General features: G+C 40.4%; 1 protein-coding gene across 1 annotated transcript in view; it reads left to right on the forward strand.

Annotated features, from left to right (window-relative positions):
* The window catches only part of LOC108718198 (ephrin type-B receptor 1-B-like), a 160,274-nt gene extending 146,717 nt beyond the window's left edge, over window positions 1–13,557 (forward strand). The window contains exons 10-16 of the mRNA XM_018265884.2: window positions 422–544; window positions 1,034–1,281; window positions 4,097–4,312; window positions 6,832–6,981; window positions 9,222–9,415; window positions 10,056–10,211; window positions 10,991–13,557. Coding sequence (XP_018121373.1) covers window positions 422–544; window positions 1,034–1,281; window positions 4,097–4,312; window positions 6,832–6,981; window positions 9,222–9,415; window positions 10,056–10,211; window positions 10,991–11,099 — 1,196 coding nt within the window. The 3' untranslated portion in view covers window positions 11,100–13,557. The remainder of the gene's footprint in view (window positions 1–421; window positions 545–1,033; window positions 1,282–4,096; window positions 4,313–6,831; window positions 6,982–9,221; window positions 9,416–10,055; window positions 10,212–10,990) is intronic.
* Window positions 13,558–14,282: the final 725 nt, after the last annotated feature.

Raw genomic sequence — 14,282 nt, forward strand, 5'->3', positions numbered from 1 at the left:
AAGGAATCTTTTTCTAAAAATGTGAATTATTTGATTACAATGGAGACCATGGGAAAATGCCTTTCCGTAATTCTGAGCTTTCTGGATAATGGGTTTCCAGCTTTAGCAGTCTCAGCAAGGTTTTTTTTTTTTAGAGTTCAGATATACCATGTTTATGAGGAGGAACTTTCAGAGAATTCACTTATCCACGATTAAGTACTTGGCTTGGTTAGAACATTATCCACAAACAGCAATAGGACAAACATTATGACCACCAGGGGCTCTGATAACTTGACTTGTCTACTGAGAATGCTGCTGGCAAGCGAAGCAAAACAGCAACTTCCACTTGTAAATAGAAAAAGAGAAAGAATATCCTTTATGAATTTCAGTTTTACTGCCAACTCATTCCCTATGCTCACCCGTCTTGCTTTTTTTTTTTCAGGCTCCCCAGGAATGAAGATTTATATTGATCCTTTCACTTATGAGGACCCCAATGAAGCAGTAAGAGAGTTTGCCAAGGAGATTGATGTCTCATTTGTGAAGATTGAGGAAGTGATTGGAGCTGGTGGGTCTGCTGAAAAGTTTCTCTGCATCTTCGGCCATGGCTGCCACCTAGCTATCATACCTCCAATATTCAGTTCTCCAGGGCCAATTTCAACTTATTGCGCCAAATAATGCGCCCCTTAAAATGCATACACATAAAATGACTTTATAATATACAGACATAAATATGATGGTCCCTTATATACACATGTATAGATGGCAATTTTCCAACTCTCTATAGCTCCCAGTATCCCATAGATACCCAAAGGCCTGGGAGTCTTCAGTGATATCAGGAATGCTTATTTAGACATCCTGGTTACATTGTTATTGAATATGATATCTGGCATCCTTATGCTTTAATCCTTTAAGTACATTATTTTTTATGTGGTGTATCCTTCTGTCGAGATTGACTCTGTTCCACCTTTCAGTACATTTATAAGCATTGTTTTTTTTTATTGTTCTCATGCTAAATACCTTTAGGTGCTTACTGAATTCTTATCATCTCTAACAGGAGAATTTGGGGAAGTCTACAAAGGGCGCCTGAAACTCCCTAGCAAGAGGGAAATCAGTGTGGCTATCAAAACCCTCAAGGCCGGGTACTCAGAAAAGCAGAGACGAGACTTCCTGAGCGAGGCAAGCATCATGGGTCAGTTTGATCACCCCAATATCATTCGCCTGGAAGGTGTGGTGACCAAAAGCAGGCCTGTTATGATTATCACAGAATTCATGGAGAATGGAGCCCTGGATTCTTTTCTACGGGTAAGGCTCACAAGGCACATACGGTATCTACAGTGGTTTGTATTATAATAGAAACTCACATAGACTCCCCAAGCTAGGAGAGCAAAGCTGAAGATTTTAGCTACTCATCTTGTCATCTGAGTGATGGATTAACACCCGTTCTGCTTTATTTAATTGTCACACATCAGCGCCTCCTGCTAATCTTACTCTTAAACCAATGGTGCGATGTATTTTCATTATAGTCTGTCAGATTAAGCATGTGTTGTATCTATTATTACGCCTGCCACGTGCCTTGCACACCTGTTAATTCCATACGTACTCTGAGAGCATAAGTACGAGGCGCCTACGCTTGCAAAGTATGAGTTGATCTTGATAGTAATGTTCACGTTATTATTGCAGCTTTATAGGCTGAATAAAGAAAACTGGGACCTAACACATACAAACTGCTACAAACTTGGCTGCCATACGGGGAGTTAGTGTAACTGTAGGGTATGAAAATCAGGATTGACTCTAGAAAATTCTTTTTGAACGGCCTCAGTGTGGTTGAATTTACTTATATGCATTTAGTGTTCAACAACTGCATCTCGGAACATACAAGTATTAGGGCTACGGCACACTGGGACCTTGCGGCCACCACTGGAATTAAGCGTAAAGTAGTGGTGGTCAATATGTCCAATATGTCATTAGCTTTCCAGTTTTCAAATTATGCGGTATCCTGAGGTTAGTGGTTGTTCACCTTTGGTTTAACATTTAGTATGATGTAACTTTTTAGTATGATAAGTGATATTTCGAGACAATTTGCCGTTGGTTTTTATTTTTTATTATTTGTAGTGTTTGAGTTATTTAGCTTTTTATTAAGCAGCTCTCCAGTTTGCAATTTCAGCAAGGCCCAAATTCCCCTAGCAACCATGCATTTATTTGAACAATAGACTGGAATATGAATAGGAGTGGCCCTGAATATAAAGATGAGTAATAAAAAGTAGCAATAATAATACATGTGTAGCCTTACAGAGCATTTGTTTTTTTAGATGGGGTCAGTGACCCCCAATTTGAAAGCTGGAAAGATTCAGAAGAAAAGGGCACATCATTAAAAAACTGTAATAGATAAATAAGTTTCTTAGAATTAGCCATTCTATGACACACTACAAGTTAACTTAAAGGGGAACTCTGGCTTCCAAACCATAATTTGATAAAGAGGCCCACATAACACAGAAACCCCTAAAATATCAGTTACCTGTTTCTTCAAAAAGTATGAATAAATACCATTTTCTATGCTGTAATCCAGCAATTCTTCTCTTTCTGCATCATTTGAAATCCTGGCAGGGAAGGAGGGACTAAAACACTGATGTTACAAATTGTAACAACTTCTCAGCAGCTTACAGACAGCATGCAGGAACTACATAACCCATAATGCATTGCACTGTCATGTTCCTTTCCTTATTGAAATCACATGCGCAGGGAATTGTGCGGTTTGAAGGATTCAGGCTAAGGACAGAAGGCTGTTGATACAAAGTAACAGTAGTCAGCCAGCTCAGCAAAGTAGTCAGAGAGTTCAGCAGGAGAGCAGGGGGCTAGGCTTAAGGAACTGTCAGAAACCATTACAAATCATGAAAAGTCTGCATATTTTTTAAATGATGTATATTGCAAAGTTGCTTAAAATGTTGTAGCCCACACAGACACAATAGTCTTGATAAGCCCTGGATAAGGAACATTATTTTTCCATGTTGAGACAATTCAGCGTGGTTGGAAAGATAAAGCACTAACAACATGCAGCTGCATATGACCTAAAAATCTAATTTCAGCCTATGGATAAAAATAGGGATATTAATTGGTGCCACCGTTTCTGCAGAAAGTAGGTTATGGGATCCAATCCTCCGAGACCTCTTATGTCTGAGCAGACAAAGGAAAGCAAGGCCAGTTCTGGGAGAGTGGAAATCAGAACCCTAAAGCTAAAACAGAAGCAAAGAATAGCTCACTCTTACTCAACTGTCCCCTGGCTACTCTAATGTATAGGAGGCCATGTTCTATGCTCATTTATCATGTTTATCCTTAGTTCAGTGATGTGCAACTCGTGTATTGATCAGTACCATTTTATAACATCCACTGTTCTTTTTCATTAAAGAAAGTAAAAATGGGATTTTATTTTTTTGCCTTTACATGCCCTTTAAGCTACCTTTTCTGGGGCCCTGCGTAAACAATTTCTGCAATTTCTATCCTGATGAAGTTCCAGTATTATCCAGATCAGCAAATTAGTATGCACCTAAAATCTCACTTTTAGACTGGGCTACTATCTTCTTCCTTGTGTCCCACAGATGGAATAATTAGGCCGTAGCTGACGGATCACACACACACAAAAGATTTTACAAACGAATGGTAGTGAATTTTGGTGGCATTGACCATCCTGGAAATGTCCTGCCAACCTTCCCTTCCCATGTCCGTGGGCCAGATGGTTAGATCAATACACTCTAGCCATCCATTTGCACTATCATATGTCTGATAGACCTTCAGGATACATTGAATATTCTGCTTTTCTCTCTGTGTTCCTAGCTTAAGCTCAGAACCAATTTGCAGAGCCAATGTACAGTTTGCTTTGGAATCAATATGCCACAAGCTTTACAACAAACAAGTCTGTAGTTAATGGTGAAATGCACAGTCTGAGGATTCCCAGCCAGGTGCAGACTTACCATTTGAAAAATGCTTCATAACAGCAGTAGGGAATACTTTTTGTCTTAAACAGTAAATGTCACTATGGTTGCACTCGATAGGTTGGGATATAACAAGGAAAATGATGGTAGCGATAGGGTGATGACTTTGCTATATTTCCATTTATATTCAGCAAAACGATGGGCAGTTTACTGTGATTCAGCTGGTGGGAATGCTTCGAGGAATCGCAGCTGGCATGAAGTACCTTTCTGAAATGAACTATGTTCACCGAGACCTGGCGGCAAGAAATATCTTGGTGAATAGCAACTTGGTCTGTAAAGTGTCCGATTTTGGCTTATCCCGGTATCTGCAGGATGACACGTCAGATCCCACATACACCAGTTCCCTGGTAAGTCTCCTTGTGTTTCCACATACTGTATTTTGTGTATATCTGAACCCTGTTTAAAGGTTCTTGAAAACTATTTGGGCCTCCAAAGATTTGTTCGAGTGACAACACTGAGTGTCCTACCAGTTTGATCTTCTATAATAAATGTCTTTATACATGCCTAATACATTTTACCACCTTTAAGCTGAATTGTGCTTAATGCAGGGCAATACCTACTGGTAATGTGGTTTGTAGTCTGTTTAAGACCATGTCTGGAGCAGGTCCGGAACGAGTCATGTGATATCTTCCACCATCGCTCAGTTACTTGGCCATGCAGGAAAATTAGGTGGCCATTTAAAATTAACAGAAGATGTAATATGTGTTTTGGCTTTATTTTATGCACCTTCTATAGTCTGATGGAGGCAATTCGCGGTATAAGCTGTGCGCTGGTGCAGTTGCACAAATTTTGAGGCCAGCGCAGACAAAAAACTGTAGTGCACGCAAATTATTTTGTGTGAAAACACAGTTTTAAAATGCGCACAAATTTTTTTTTTTCTTGCTTACATAGCCGAGAAGGAATTCGAGGGAACATTGGTTGGAGGAGGTGGATAGTATGTACAGTTATGGGACCACTGGGTGTTTCTGAATAATGGGTCTTTGAATAATTTAGATCTCCATTCTTTAAATCTACTAAGGAATCTTTTAAACATTAAATACACCCAATAGGGTTGATTTTTTTTTTATCCATTAAGGATTAATAATATCTTAGATTGGATCAAGTACAAGGTACTGTTTTATTATTACAGAGAAAGGAAATCATTTTTTGACTTGAATTATTTGATTAAAATGGAGTCTATGGAAGTTTTGGAACTTTCTGGATAACGGGTTTCTGAATAAAGGATCCCATACCTGTGCTAGAAAATCATGTAAACATTAATAAACCCAATAGGCTGGTTTCCAGTTAGGTTTGATTATATCTTAGTTTGAATCAAGTACATTGTACTGTTTTATTATCACAGAGGAAAAAGGAGATCATTTTTAAAAATTTCGATTATTTGGATAAAATGGAATCTATGGGAGATGGCCTTTCTCTAATTCAGAGCATTCTGGATAGCAGATTTCCAGATAATGGATCACAGTATAAGTACATACTAAGGACCCAAGCCAAATACAGTAGCTACAGTATCAGAGAGAAAGCCTTGTTAAATAAAGAGGGAGCTGTATTTTAGTAAGGATTCTACCAGATATTAATCTATAAGACTATAAGTGAGTGACTACCAATGAAAACCACTTGTCTCTGGTCAGCTTGGCACTGGTATTTATCCCTCCCCCCCATTTAATGTATTTACTTCTTTGGCACCACTTATTCCACCCACAATCTATCCATAATGCGTATCTTGTTTCCTGGAAACGGTGGAGAAAGACTTATTACTAGTTAGTTAGACTCTAGGAACCATTCATCACCCTTGAGATAAGACACAGGTCTTGAATAGGGTATCTTCATTACGAGAGCTGCCTTTACTGTGTTCTTGGAATATTCGTTAATATTCATAGAAAGCAGGTTGCTATTCTAGAGGCAGCATTAACCCAGATCTAGGAACCAGTATTGACTAATTAGAATTTGATTTCAGAGTTTCATCTTATAGATCATGGCCCAGGCATCTCAGTGGAAAAAATGAATCGTGGTTCATAATACTATAATAAGCAGACTCACTTCACCCTTAAAGATGACTTTATTTTCTATATATAGCATTACTGAGAAATCCTTGCGGACTGTGAGCCATTTTTAGCCACTCAGGGCCATATGTGTACTATATGGTTCCCTAGAGATTTTGCAACTCAACGTTGGGCCTTTACAGCCATAAATAGTGATGGATCGAATCTGATCCATTTCCCTTCGCCAAAAATTGGAGAAACAGCAAAGGATTAAGGATGTTCAACATAAGACCCCATGATCACTACCAATTAAGTCCCATCTATGTATATGCTCCCATTTCCATGCCATATACTTTTTATGTAATCCCCTATATCTTCTACTGCAGGGGTTCCCAACCTTTTTTACATGTGAGCCACATTCAAATGTAAAAAGAGTTGGGGAGCAACACAAGCATAAAAAGTCCCTGGGTTTGCCAAACAAGGGCTGTAATTGGTTATTTGGTAGCCTCTATGTGGACTGGCAGCCTACAGGAGGCTCTACTTGACACTATACTTAGTATTTATGTGATGAAAACTTGTCTCCTAGCCTGGAATTCAAGAATAATCACCTGCTTTGAGGCCACTGAGAGCAACATCCAAGGGGTTGGAGAGCAACATGTTGCTCACGAGCTACTGGTTGTAGATCACTGTTCTACTGCCTTGTATTTTAAAGCTGTAAATGTCATCTCAAACATCTAGGAGACCCATATTAGCTAGTGTCCATTGTAACAAGTAAAGTATGTTTTGGTGAAGCTCAAGAGGCTCTACATTGTATTTTTCATGACCTCATGTGGACCACCCTTCTGACCTGCCAACACAGTAAATGTGTCTTGTGATTGTTTTTTCAGGGTGGTAAGATCCCAGTCAGATGGACAGCTCCAGAAGCCATTGCTTACCGCAAGTTCACTTCAGCTAGCGATGTATGGAGTTATGGGATCGTCATGTGGGAAGTGATGTCCTATGGGGAACGGCCATATTGGGACATGTCCAACCAGGATGTAAGTATCAGAAGATCATGCAAAGTGTGGCTCATAACGACTTATTATATCTCTAGTCCAATATGATATTTTACAGTCATATATATTATTTCTGTAATTTTTTTTAACTAAAAGAACATTTTGAAAGGACTTTCTTCTGCATTAAATCACATATACAGCAACAAGGCTCTTTAAACCACCATCTCCAAACTAAGTTGTCTTTAATGTAAAGGGAAAAAGTCATAATGCATTCAAATTACATTTATATTTCATATTTTTTTTTTTTTAATTCTGTGCACTTGGTCAGTTTTCAGACACAATAGGACAAATATTTCCAGGGACAGAAAGCAAAAATCAGTGCCTGTACCTGTCTGTCAACTTCAGAGATGGGGTCCTTGTTCTGGAGACCCATTATCCAGAAAGTTAAAAAAGTAAAAATAAAGGAAGGCCATTTCCAATTAAATAAATCTCCATTCTCAGTTGATGGCAACTAAGTTATCATAAATCCATTGTGATGGCAAAATAATACGTATATGCCAGCAGGATCGCCATCAGAAATCACAGGGCCCCATAAGACATAATTTCCTGGGCCCCCTGGGCTGCGCCCACCGCAAGCCCCACCTACAGGTCCGCCCTCCCCACCCCACAGGTCCGCCCCCCACCACACAAACCACCACAGTAAAAAAACAAAAAATATTGGTGGCTAGGGTTCCCACATGTTAATAAAAAATAAAAAGATATTGGTGGTCAGGGCCCCCCATAAAAAAACATTTGTGGCCAGGGCCCCCCCATTAAAAAATATTGGTGGCTAGGACCCCACATGAGGAAAAAAAATTGGTGGCCAATATTGGTGGCCAGACTCCCCCCCCCACATTATAAGAAAATTAACGCCCCAGTCAGCAGCTCTCAGAAAAATGGGGGGGCCTGGCTAATCAAGTAAGTGTGGCGTGGCCGGGCCCACCTTACCCTCGGGCCCCCTACAACTCTCCCCCCTGTCCCCCCCTGATGGCTGCCCTGTATGCCAGCGATCCCCCACTCTTCCTAACTACAAATGATGCTCTCCAGAGCAGTCGCCCTTACTTGAAACCCCTTCCTAAAGAACTGTCCATAGGGTGAGAGGGAGCTATGGAAGTTCTGCATAGAGTTCTATTCAGATAGCACAGAATAAAAGCCACAAAGAAAGGAAAAGGGAGGGCTGACTGATGGACGAGCACTGAAACTGCTGCTGTGTCAGATGGATCATGCTGAAAAAGAAGAAAAGAATCCACATAAAGCAAGAAAATTGGAAAGTGCAGCCAGTGCGCCAGGAAGTAATTGGACTTGAAGAAGCTTTGAACATGTGTCAGGCAGGTTGAGATGCTCCGCTCTTACTGTAATGCAGCGAGCGGTGGATATAATGAAGGGGAGAGTAGAACAATGCTCTTAACAGTGAGCGGCTTTGATTAACCTGCCACAGCCCAGGATCTATGGCTGCCCTTACTCTCTGAGCCTCTAATCATTAAGGAGGGGGTGGGAAATGGTCACTCTAGGCAGTAATTAAACCAACCCCAGTGTAGTAGTGAGAAGCTTAAAGTGCTGTATTATCTGAACATACACAGCAGGACAGGATCATGCCGCCTGTAGACAATACCTTCAATTGGCTGCAATTACATGGACCGTGTAAATGTAAACAGGCCCCCTGTTACTGTAGTGTCTTCCACACGTCTCTGCTGTCAGCTAACACTGCCTGTAATCATGGGCTTGATGAATGTCGGACCAGGGACCCACCAGAAAACCTTAGGCTGAGGGCCCACTTTCCAAACAATTATACCTCCTCTCCTCACTCAAGTCTCTTAGTCTCTTTTCTCTACATACTATACTTTATTCTTCCATTATTAAGCCTCTTTGTTCCCATAAAGAAATAAGGAATGACCGTGAAATAGACCACATGGTTAGAAGCAAGAGGCCCACTGACACCTGGCCCCACCAGGAGTTTTCATGGTATCCCGGTGGGCCAGTCTGACACTGGGCTTGATCAGGATTCTGTTACTTTAGAAGTTGGAGAGGATGCTGAGATTTGTAGTTTTATATGTAGTTTAAGAGCCATATAATGTCATTGGGAGTAGCATAATTCATAAACCCAGCCCTGCTTGTACTGCACCTCCATCTACATGTATGTAAAAAACCCATTCTTCTTTCTTTCCATACAAATAAACTCTTTACATCTCAGGTCTCATTACCTGTTAGATTTAGAGTGAATATTTATATCTGTCATCCCACAGGTCATAAATGCCATCGAGCAGGATTATCGCCTTCCTCCACCCATGGACTGTCCGGCTGCCCTTCACCAACTTATGCTGGACTGCTGGCAGAAAGATCGCAACAGCCGTCCGCGCTTTGGGGAGATTGTCAACACCTTAGACAAGATGATCCGGAACCCTGCCAGTCTGAAGACAGTGGCTACTATCCCCGCTGTGTGAGTCTGCATTCTTGTTGCAGTGAAAAAAAATGGAAAGCATTTCTTAAATATATTGTAGATATAAACCAGGGATCCCCAACCTTTTGAACCCATGAGCAACATTCAGAAGTAAAAGGCGTTGGAGAGCAACACAAGCATAAAAAAATGTCCTTGGGGTGCCAAATAAGTGCTGTGATTGGCCATTTGGTAGCCCCTATGTGGATTGTCAACCTACATTTAAGCTCTGTTTTGGCAGTACACCTGGTTTTTATACAACCAAAACTTGCCTCCAAGCCTGGAATTCAATAATAAGCACCTGCTCTAAAGCCACTTGGAGCAACATCCAAGAGGTTGTAGAGAAACATGTTGCTCACGAGCTACTGTTTGGGGATCACTGATATAAACTAACAAAAGTACTAGTTACACCAAGATTTCAAGGCACAGTAACGATCAGGCTAATTTGCTTTATAAACATTAAAGTGGTTAAGCCTCTGCTGGAGTTCCAAAATAGGGGGCAGGAGGTTAAGGACTACGGATTAGAACATAATAAAGGCTACATAGATAAACATCATAATAGGCACTCGTTGACAGTGCTGGAAGTTCCAGCAGCAATGCTCGCCCCTTTCCTGAAATATTGATTCTTTCTCTTACCTAACAGGCCTTCCCAGCCGCTGCTCGACCGCTCCATCCCAGACATTTCAGCCTTTACCTCAGTAGACGACTGGTTGAGTGCTATCAAGATGGGACAATACAGAGACAACTTCCTGAGCTCCGGTTTCACCTCCCTACAGCTTGTCGCTCAGATGACCTCAGAGTATGTATTTCTGTACGAGAGAAGTTAGATATAGCTAAATAGTATCACTTTTTATGGGCATAATAGTGATTGTTATATAGCCCTTATAAAAATGGCAGATATGTGGTATTATGGTATGGTAAAACATTCTACATAATAAATATAGCATTCTAGCTTGCACTATTGCAGCTAATCTATTGGCAATAAAATGCCCATCACATATTCCCCATAATATCACTGTTACTTGTTATCTGTCCATCTCTTTACCCCTGCATCCCCCCCCCCCAAACTGGCTAATTACCGACTGCACCTCCACTACACAGTACAAATGTGGGTGCTATAAAATGAACACAATAAAGGTCACATATTGACACAATTAATTGTTGTGTCGCAATCCTGCACGTGATTGCCAATGCTACCATCCTCCCCTTTTTAATGATTGGTGTGCCTACTGACTGTTGGAAACCCTAGAGCTTCTGCCATCCTTACCCAGGCAGTAGATCCAGCATTCCCAAGGTGTGTTGCGTCAATTGGCCTTTCATACCCATTTCCTATTGTAATAAGACCTAGGCAGACAGATCCAGGCAGATAATACAATGAGGAAGAGTAGGGTGAAACTAATAATAAGTCCTAAATTTAGTGTCCTAAGTTACATTATAGTAAAGTCAACAACATTGCCTTTGTTCCTCAGGATACATTAAATTACTTGTGTTTTATTAAAATCATTCACAAGACTCACAGTATACCCCATATCCAATACCCTTTCACTAACTCATGACATGTTTTTCTGTCTTTTCCAGGGATCTCCTCAGGATAGGGATAACGTTAGCAGGGCACCAGAAAAAAATCCTGAACTCTATTCAATCCATGAGGGTCCAAATAAGCCAGTCTCCCACCTCTATAGCATGAGACTTTGGGACATTGAGGGTCAGGGAGTACACAAGGGTGGGTAGGGGAAATGTAGTGGTCAAAAGGAGGAATGGATTATGCAGTGGGGAAACAGAACTTTGTAATTCAGGTGACAACATTTTATCAAGCATGGAACTCCCATCAAAAGCATAAGGCCCTTGCATTGAGGGTCTTCTGCAGGGCTGGAATGTTACATTGTTTCGGTTGCTACACTATGTAATGTGGTGTCATCAGACGAAAATCTAATTTTTTGGAAAAGTTGTGGGAAATGACTGGAAAAGTCTAAGCATTATAGTTGGAGACACTGTCTGGAAATAAAGGTGCTTACTTTTACCGTACTACCAATTGCAAAGGGATTATGGACCAAATGTTCCATCAGCTTCATCTGTTGCGTGGATGCCCTGTGTCCCCTCATTTCCGACACAACTGCTGCTTCAGGGAAAGAGGCTGTATGCACACTTCCATCTACTCTTTTATTTGTTTTGTCTTCATATTGAAGATAAAGTTGTATGGAAGAACAAACTTTTTGTTTTCTTCTTCTTTTGCTTGCATTTTTTGGCAAAAAAAGAAAAATATATGAAAAAAAACCCATTAAAAACCGATCAGGAGGAAAACCTGATGATGTGTCTACCTTTGTGTCCTATATGTTAAAAAATAAAAAAATAAATGAGCTACAAATTAAGTGTTTGTATATAAAGGGAAAGGCATTGGTGCCTCTAACGGATCAGAGATGACCCTGCTGTGTTTTCTTCCATATGGAGCTATACTGGATCATTAACATTGTCTTGGAAACTCAATACAGAGAAAAGCTGGCACTAGGGATAACAGGGACAACTGCTATGGCTGGTACTTGTGGATTATGGAGCGTAATATATGGCATAAACATCACTGGGCTTGGTTGGGTTCCTATATGGTCATCTTCGTGGAATTTAGTGCTCAATTTGGCCGCACCTTCTTTTGGATTAAAAGGTAAGATCTGGACTATGTAAAATTGTAGTTACTCCTTGCAAATACCTCTGTCTTACTGAGAAACACATGGAGAATTATTATTCCTACTTTTATGCACAGAAGGTTCAAAAAGGCAGCAGTGCATAAACAGGGAGAGATGGCGAATTGTTAATTTCTTCATTGTCATTTATTTCTTATGAAACACATTGTCCATCCCAGAGATAAATCCATTTATGGTTGAATCCAGATAGGAGTAAATTCAGTTAAGAATTACAAGCTGCACACTTGGGGGCATATTCACGAATGGGAAAATTTTCGCCAGCGTCAGCTTCACATCCCGCTCACCACTTTGCCAGGCACAGATGCACTACGAATACGCTAATTCACTAATATGCGAAGTTTCGTCCCGGACGGCGAACGGTGGCGACTTTACACTGGCGTTACTTCGGTGCCAGCGTATTCTCAACTTTAATGCATTTTCTATAGGATATGATGTAAGTGACAGAAGATTGAGGAATATCTAGCTTCTTTTTAGCACTTCGTTTGGTCTGAGGTGGCAAAGTCACCTGTGGTGAAAGAGGTAACGATCAGTAAAATCCACGCTTTAGTGAATTTGTGGGATAACAATCATTCGCCAGAGCGAAAAGTCGCCTGTTGATTGAGTGCGAATAAATGCTAGCAGCGGTCCCGTTCGCTAGCGAATTGGCCCCTGCGTCTTTTAGTGAATTGGTGATGCCCCTGCGGTTACCAAAACTGGCAAAAAGTCGCCAGCGTTAGCCACTTCGCCCTTTAGTGAATCTGCCCCCTAGTGATATTTTATAAATTTTAAACAGATAGATAACCCTAATGCATCAAAGGGCTTCCATTAGATCAGCTTTTGGATTCAGGTGTTAGAAAGAGATAAAAAATTATGAAGGCAAGTTAGTTTTCGTATTGGGACAGTGTTTATAAAGGTTTCTAAGTTATTCAGGCTAAGTTAAATATACACATTATTGCAGTGGTTGTCAGTTCAAAGACATTTGGTCAGAGCCCCCTTAGCTAGAATATATGTTTCCACTCCAATTACCCCAGGTGCTGGAGATCCTGATCCCTTATAGTTTTCTCACTGTAGAACCATACAGTAGTAGGAATGTAGGTAGTAAAAATACAATAAAGGAGGTCTGGTTGCTGGCAAATGACATACTCTTCTGTTTCTCCAAAGGGAGATCGTAGACTATAACCCCCAAATACAAAAATAAAAACACTGATAAGTAAAAAATAAAAATTAAATTTATTCTGGTATGCTATTTATCTCTCCCCTGTACATGTACATTTTTTTTATGTTGAATTTTATGTCCAGGTCTTTTTTGCAGAATGTTTATCATCAGCCATCTTTTATATAAACATAGCCCCATTCTGGGCTATTGTGCTCAATGGTGCCTTAGGCACTTCATATTGATGTTCTTCTCTCAAAATCCATTCTTGAAAACCTACATGTATTTTTCAAATAAAAATCTCTTGCTGTTTTGTACTCGCATTGCATATTCAAAAGTTCAAGCTAACCAAACAATATGTAAATGCTTTTGTGAAATTTCCATTGCCTGTTATTATAGTAGGTGATACATATTAACAACAATGTGCTACAGATGTGAGTGTGGCTATACATCTGAACAAACCCCTAAATAAATGGAAAATACATTATAGATGGAATGATGCTCATTTACTGGCCAATGGACTTGGACATGGGAAGTATATGGGGCTTATTCAAGTGACCATATGGGAATCATGACAAGTTGTTCTTTTGTTGCCTTTTTGTTGCACTGCAATCCTTGTTTACCCTTTGTCATTCATGGGTTTGGCCTGATGGGTCCATTTTTGCCAGTTGGACTGGTGCTTCAGCTCCATTAATAACAGGGCAACAGTCCTTATGGGCAGCATAGTGATTCAATGGTTAATGTGTTCATTTACATCAGGGATTCCCAACTTTTTTTTAAATCCATGAGCCACATTCAAATGCAAAAGAGTTGGGAGCAACACATTTCTTGGGGTGTTAAATAAGGGCTGTGATTGGCTATTTGGTAGCCCTATGTGAACTGGCAGTCTACACGAGGTTCTGTTTGGCAGGACACCTGTTTTATATACAACCAAAACTTGCCTCAAAGCCAGAATTCAAAAATAATCATCTGATTTGAGGCCATTGGGAGCAACATCCAAGTGGTTGATGAACAACATGTTGCTCACGAGCCACTGGTTGGG

The sequence above is a fragment of the Xenopus laevis genome, chromosome 5S (assembly GCF_017654675.1).
Source record: "Xenopus laevis strain J_2021 chromosome 5S, Xenopus_laevis_v10.1, whole genome shotgun sequence".
Taxonomy (NCBI): Eukaryota; Metazoa; Chordata; class Amphibia; order Anura; family Pipidae; genus Xenopus; species Xenopus laevis.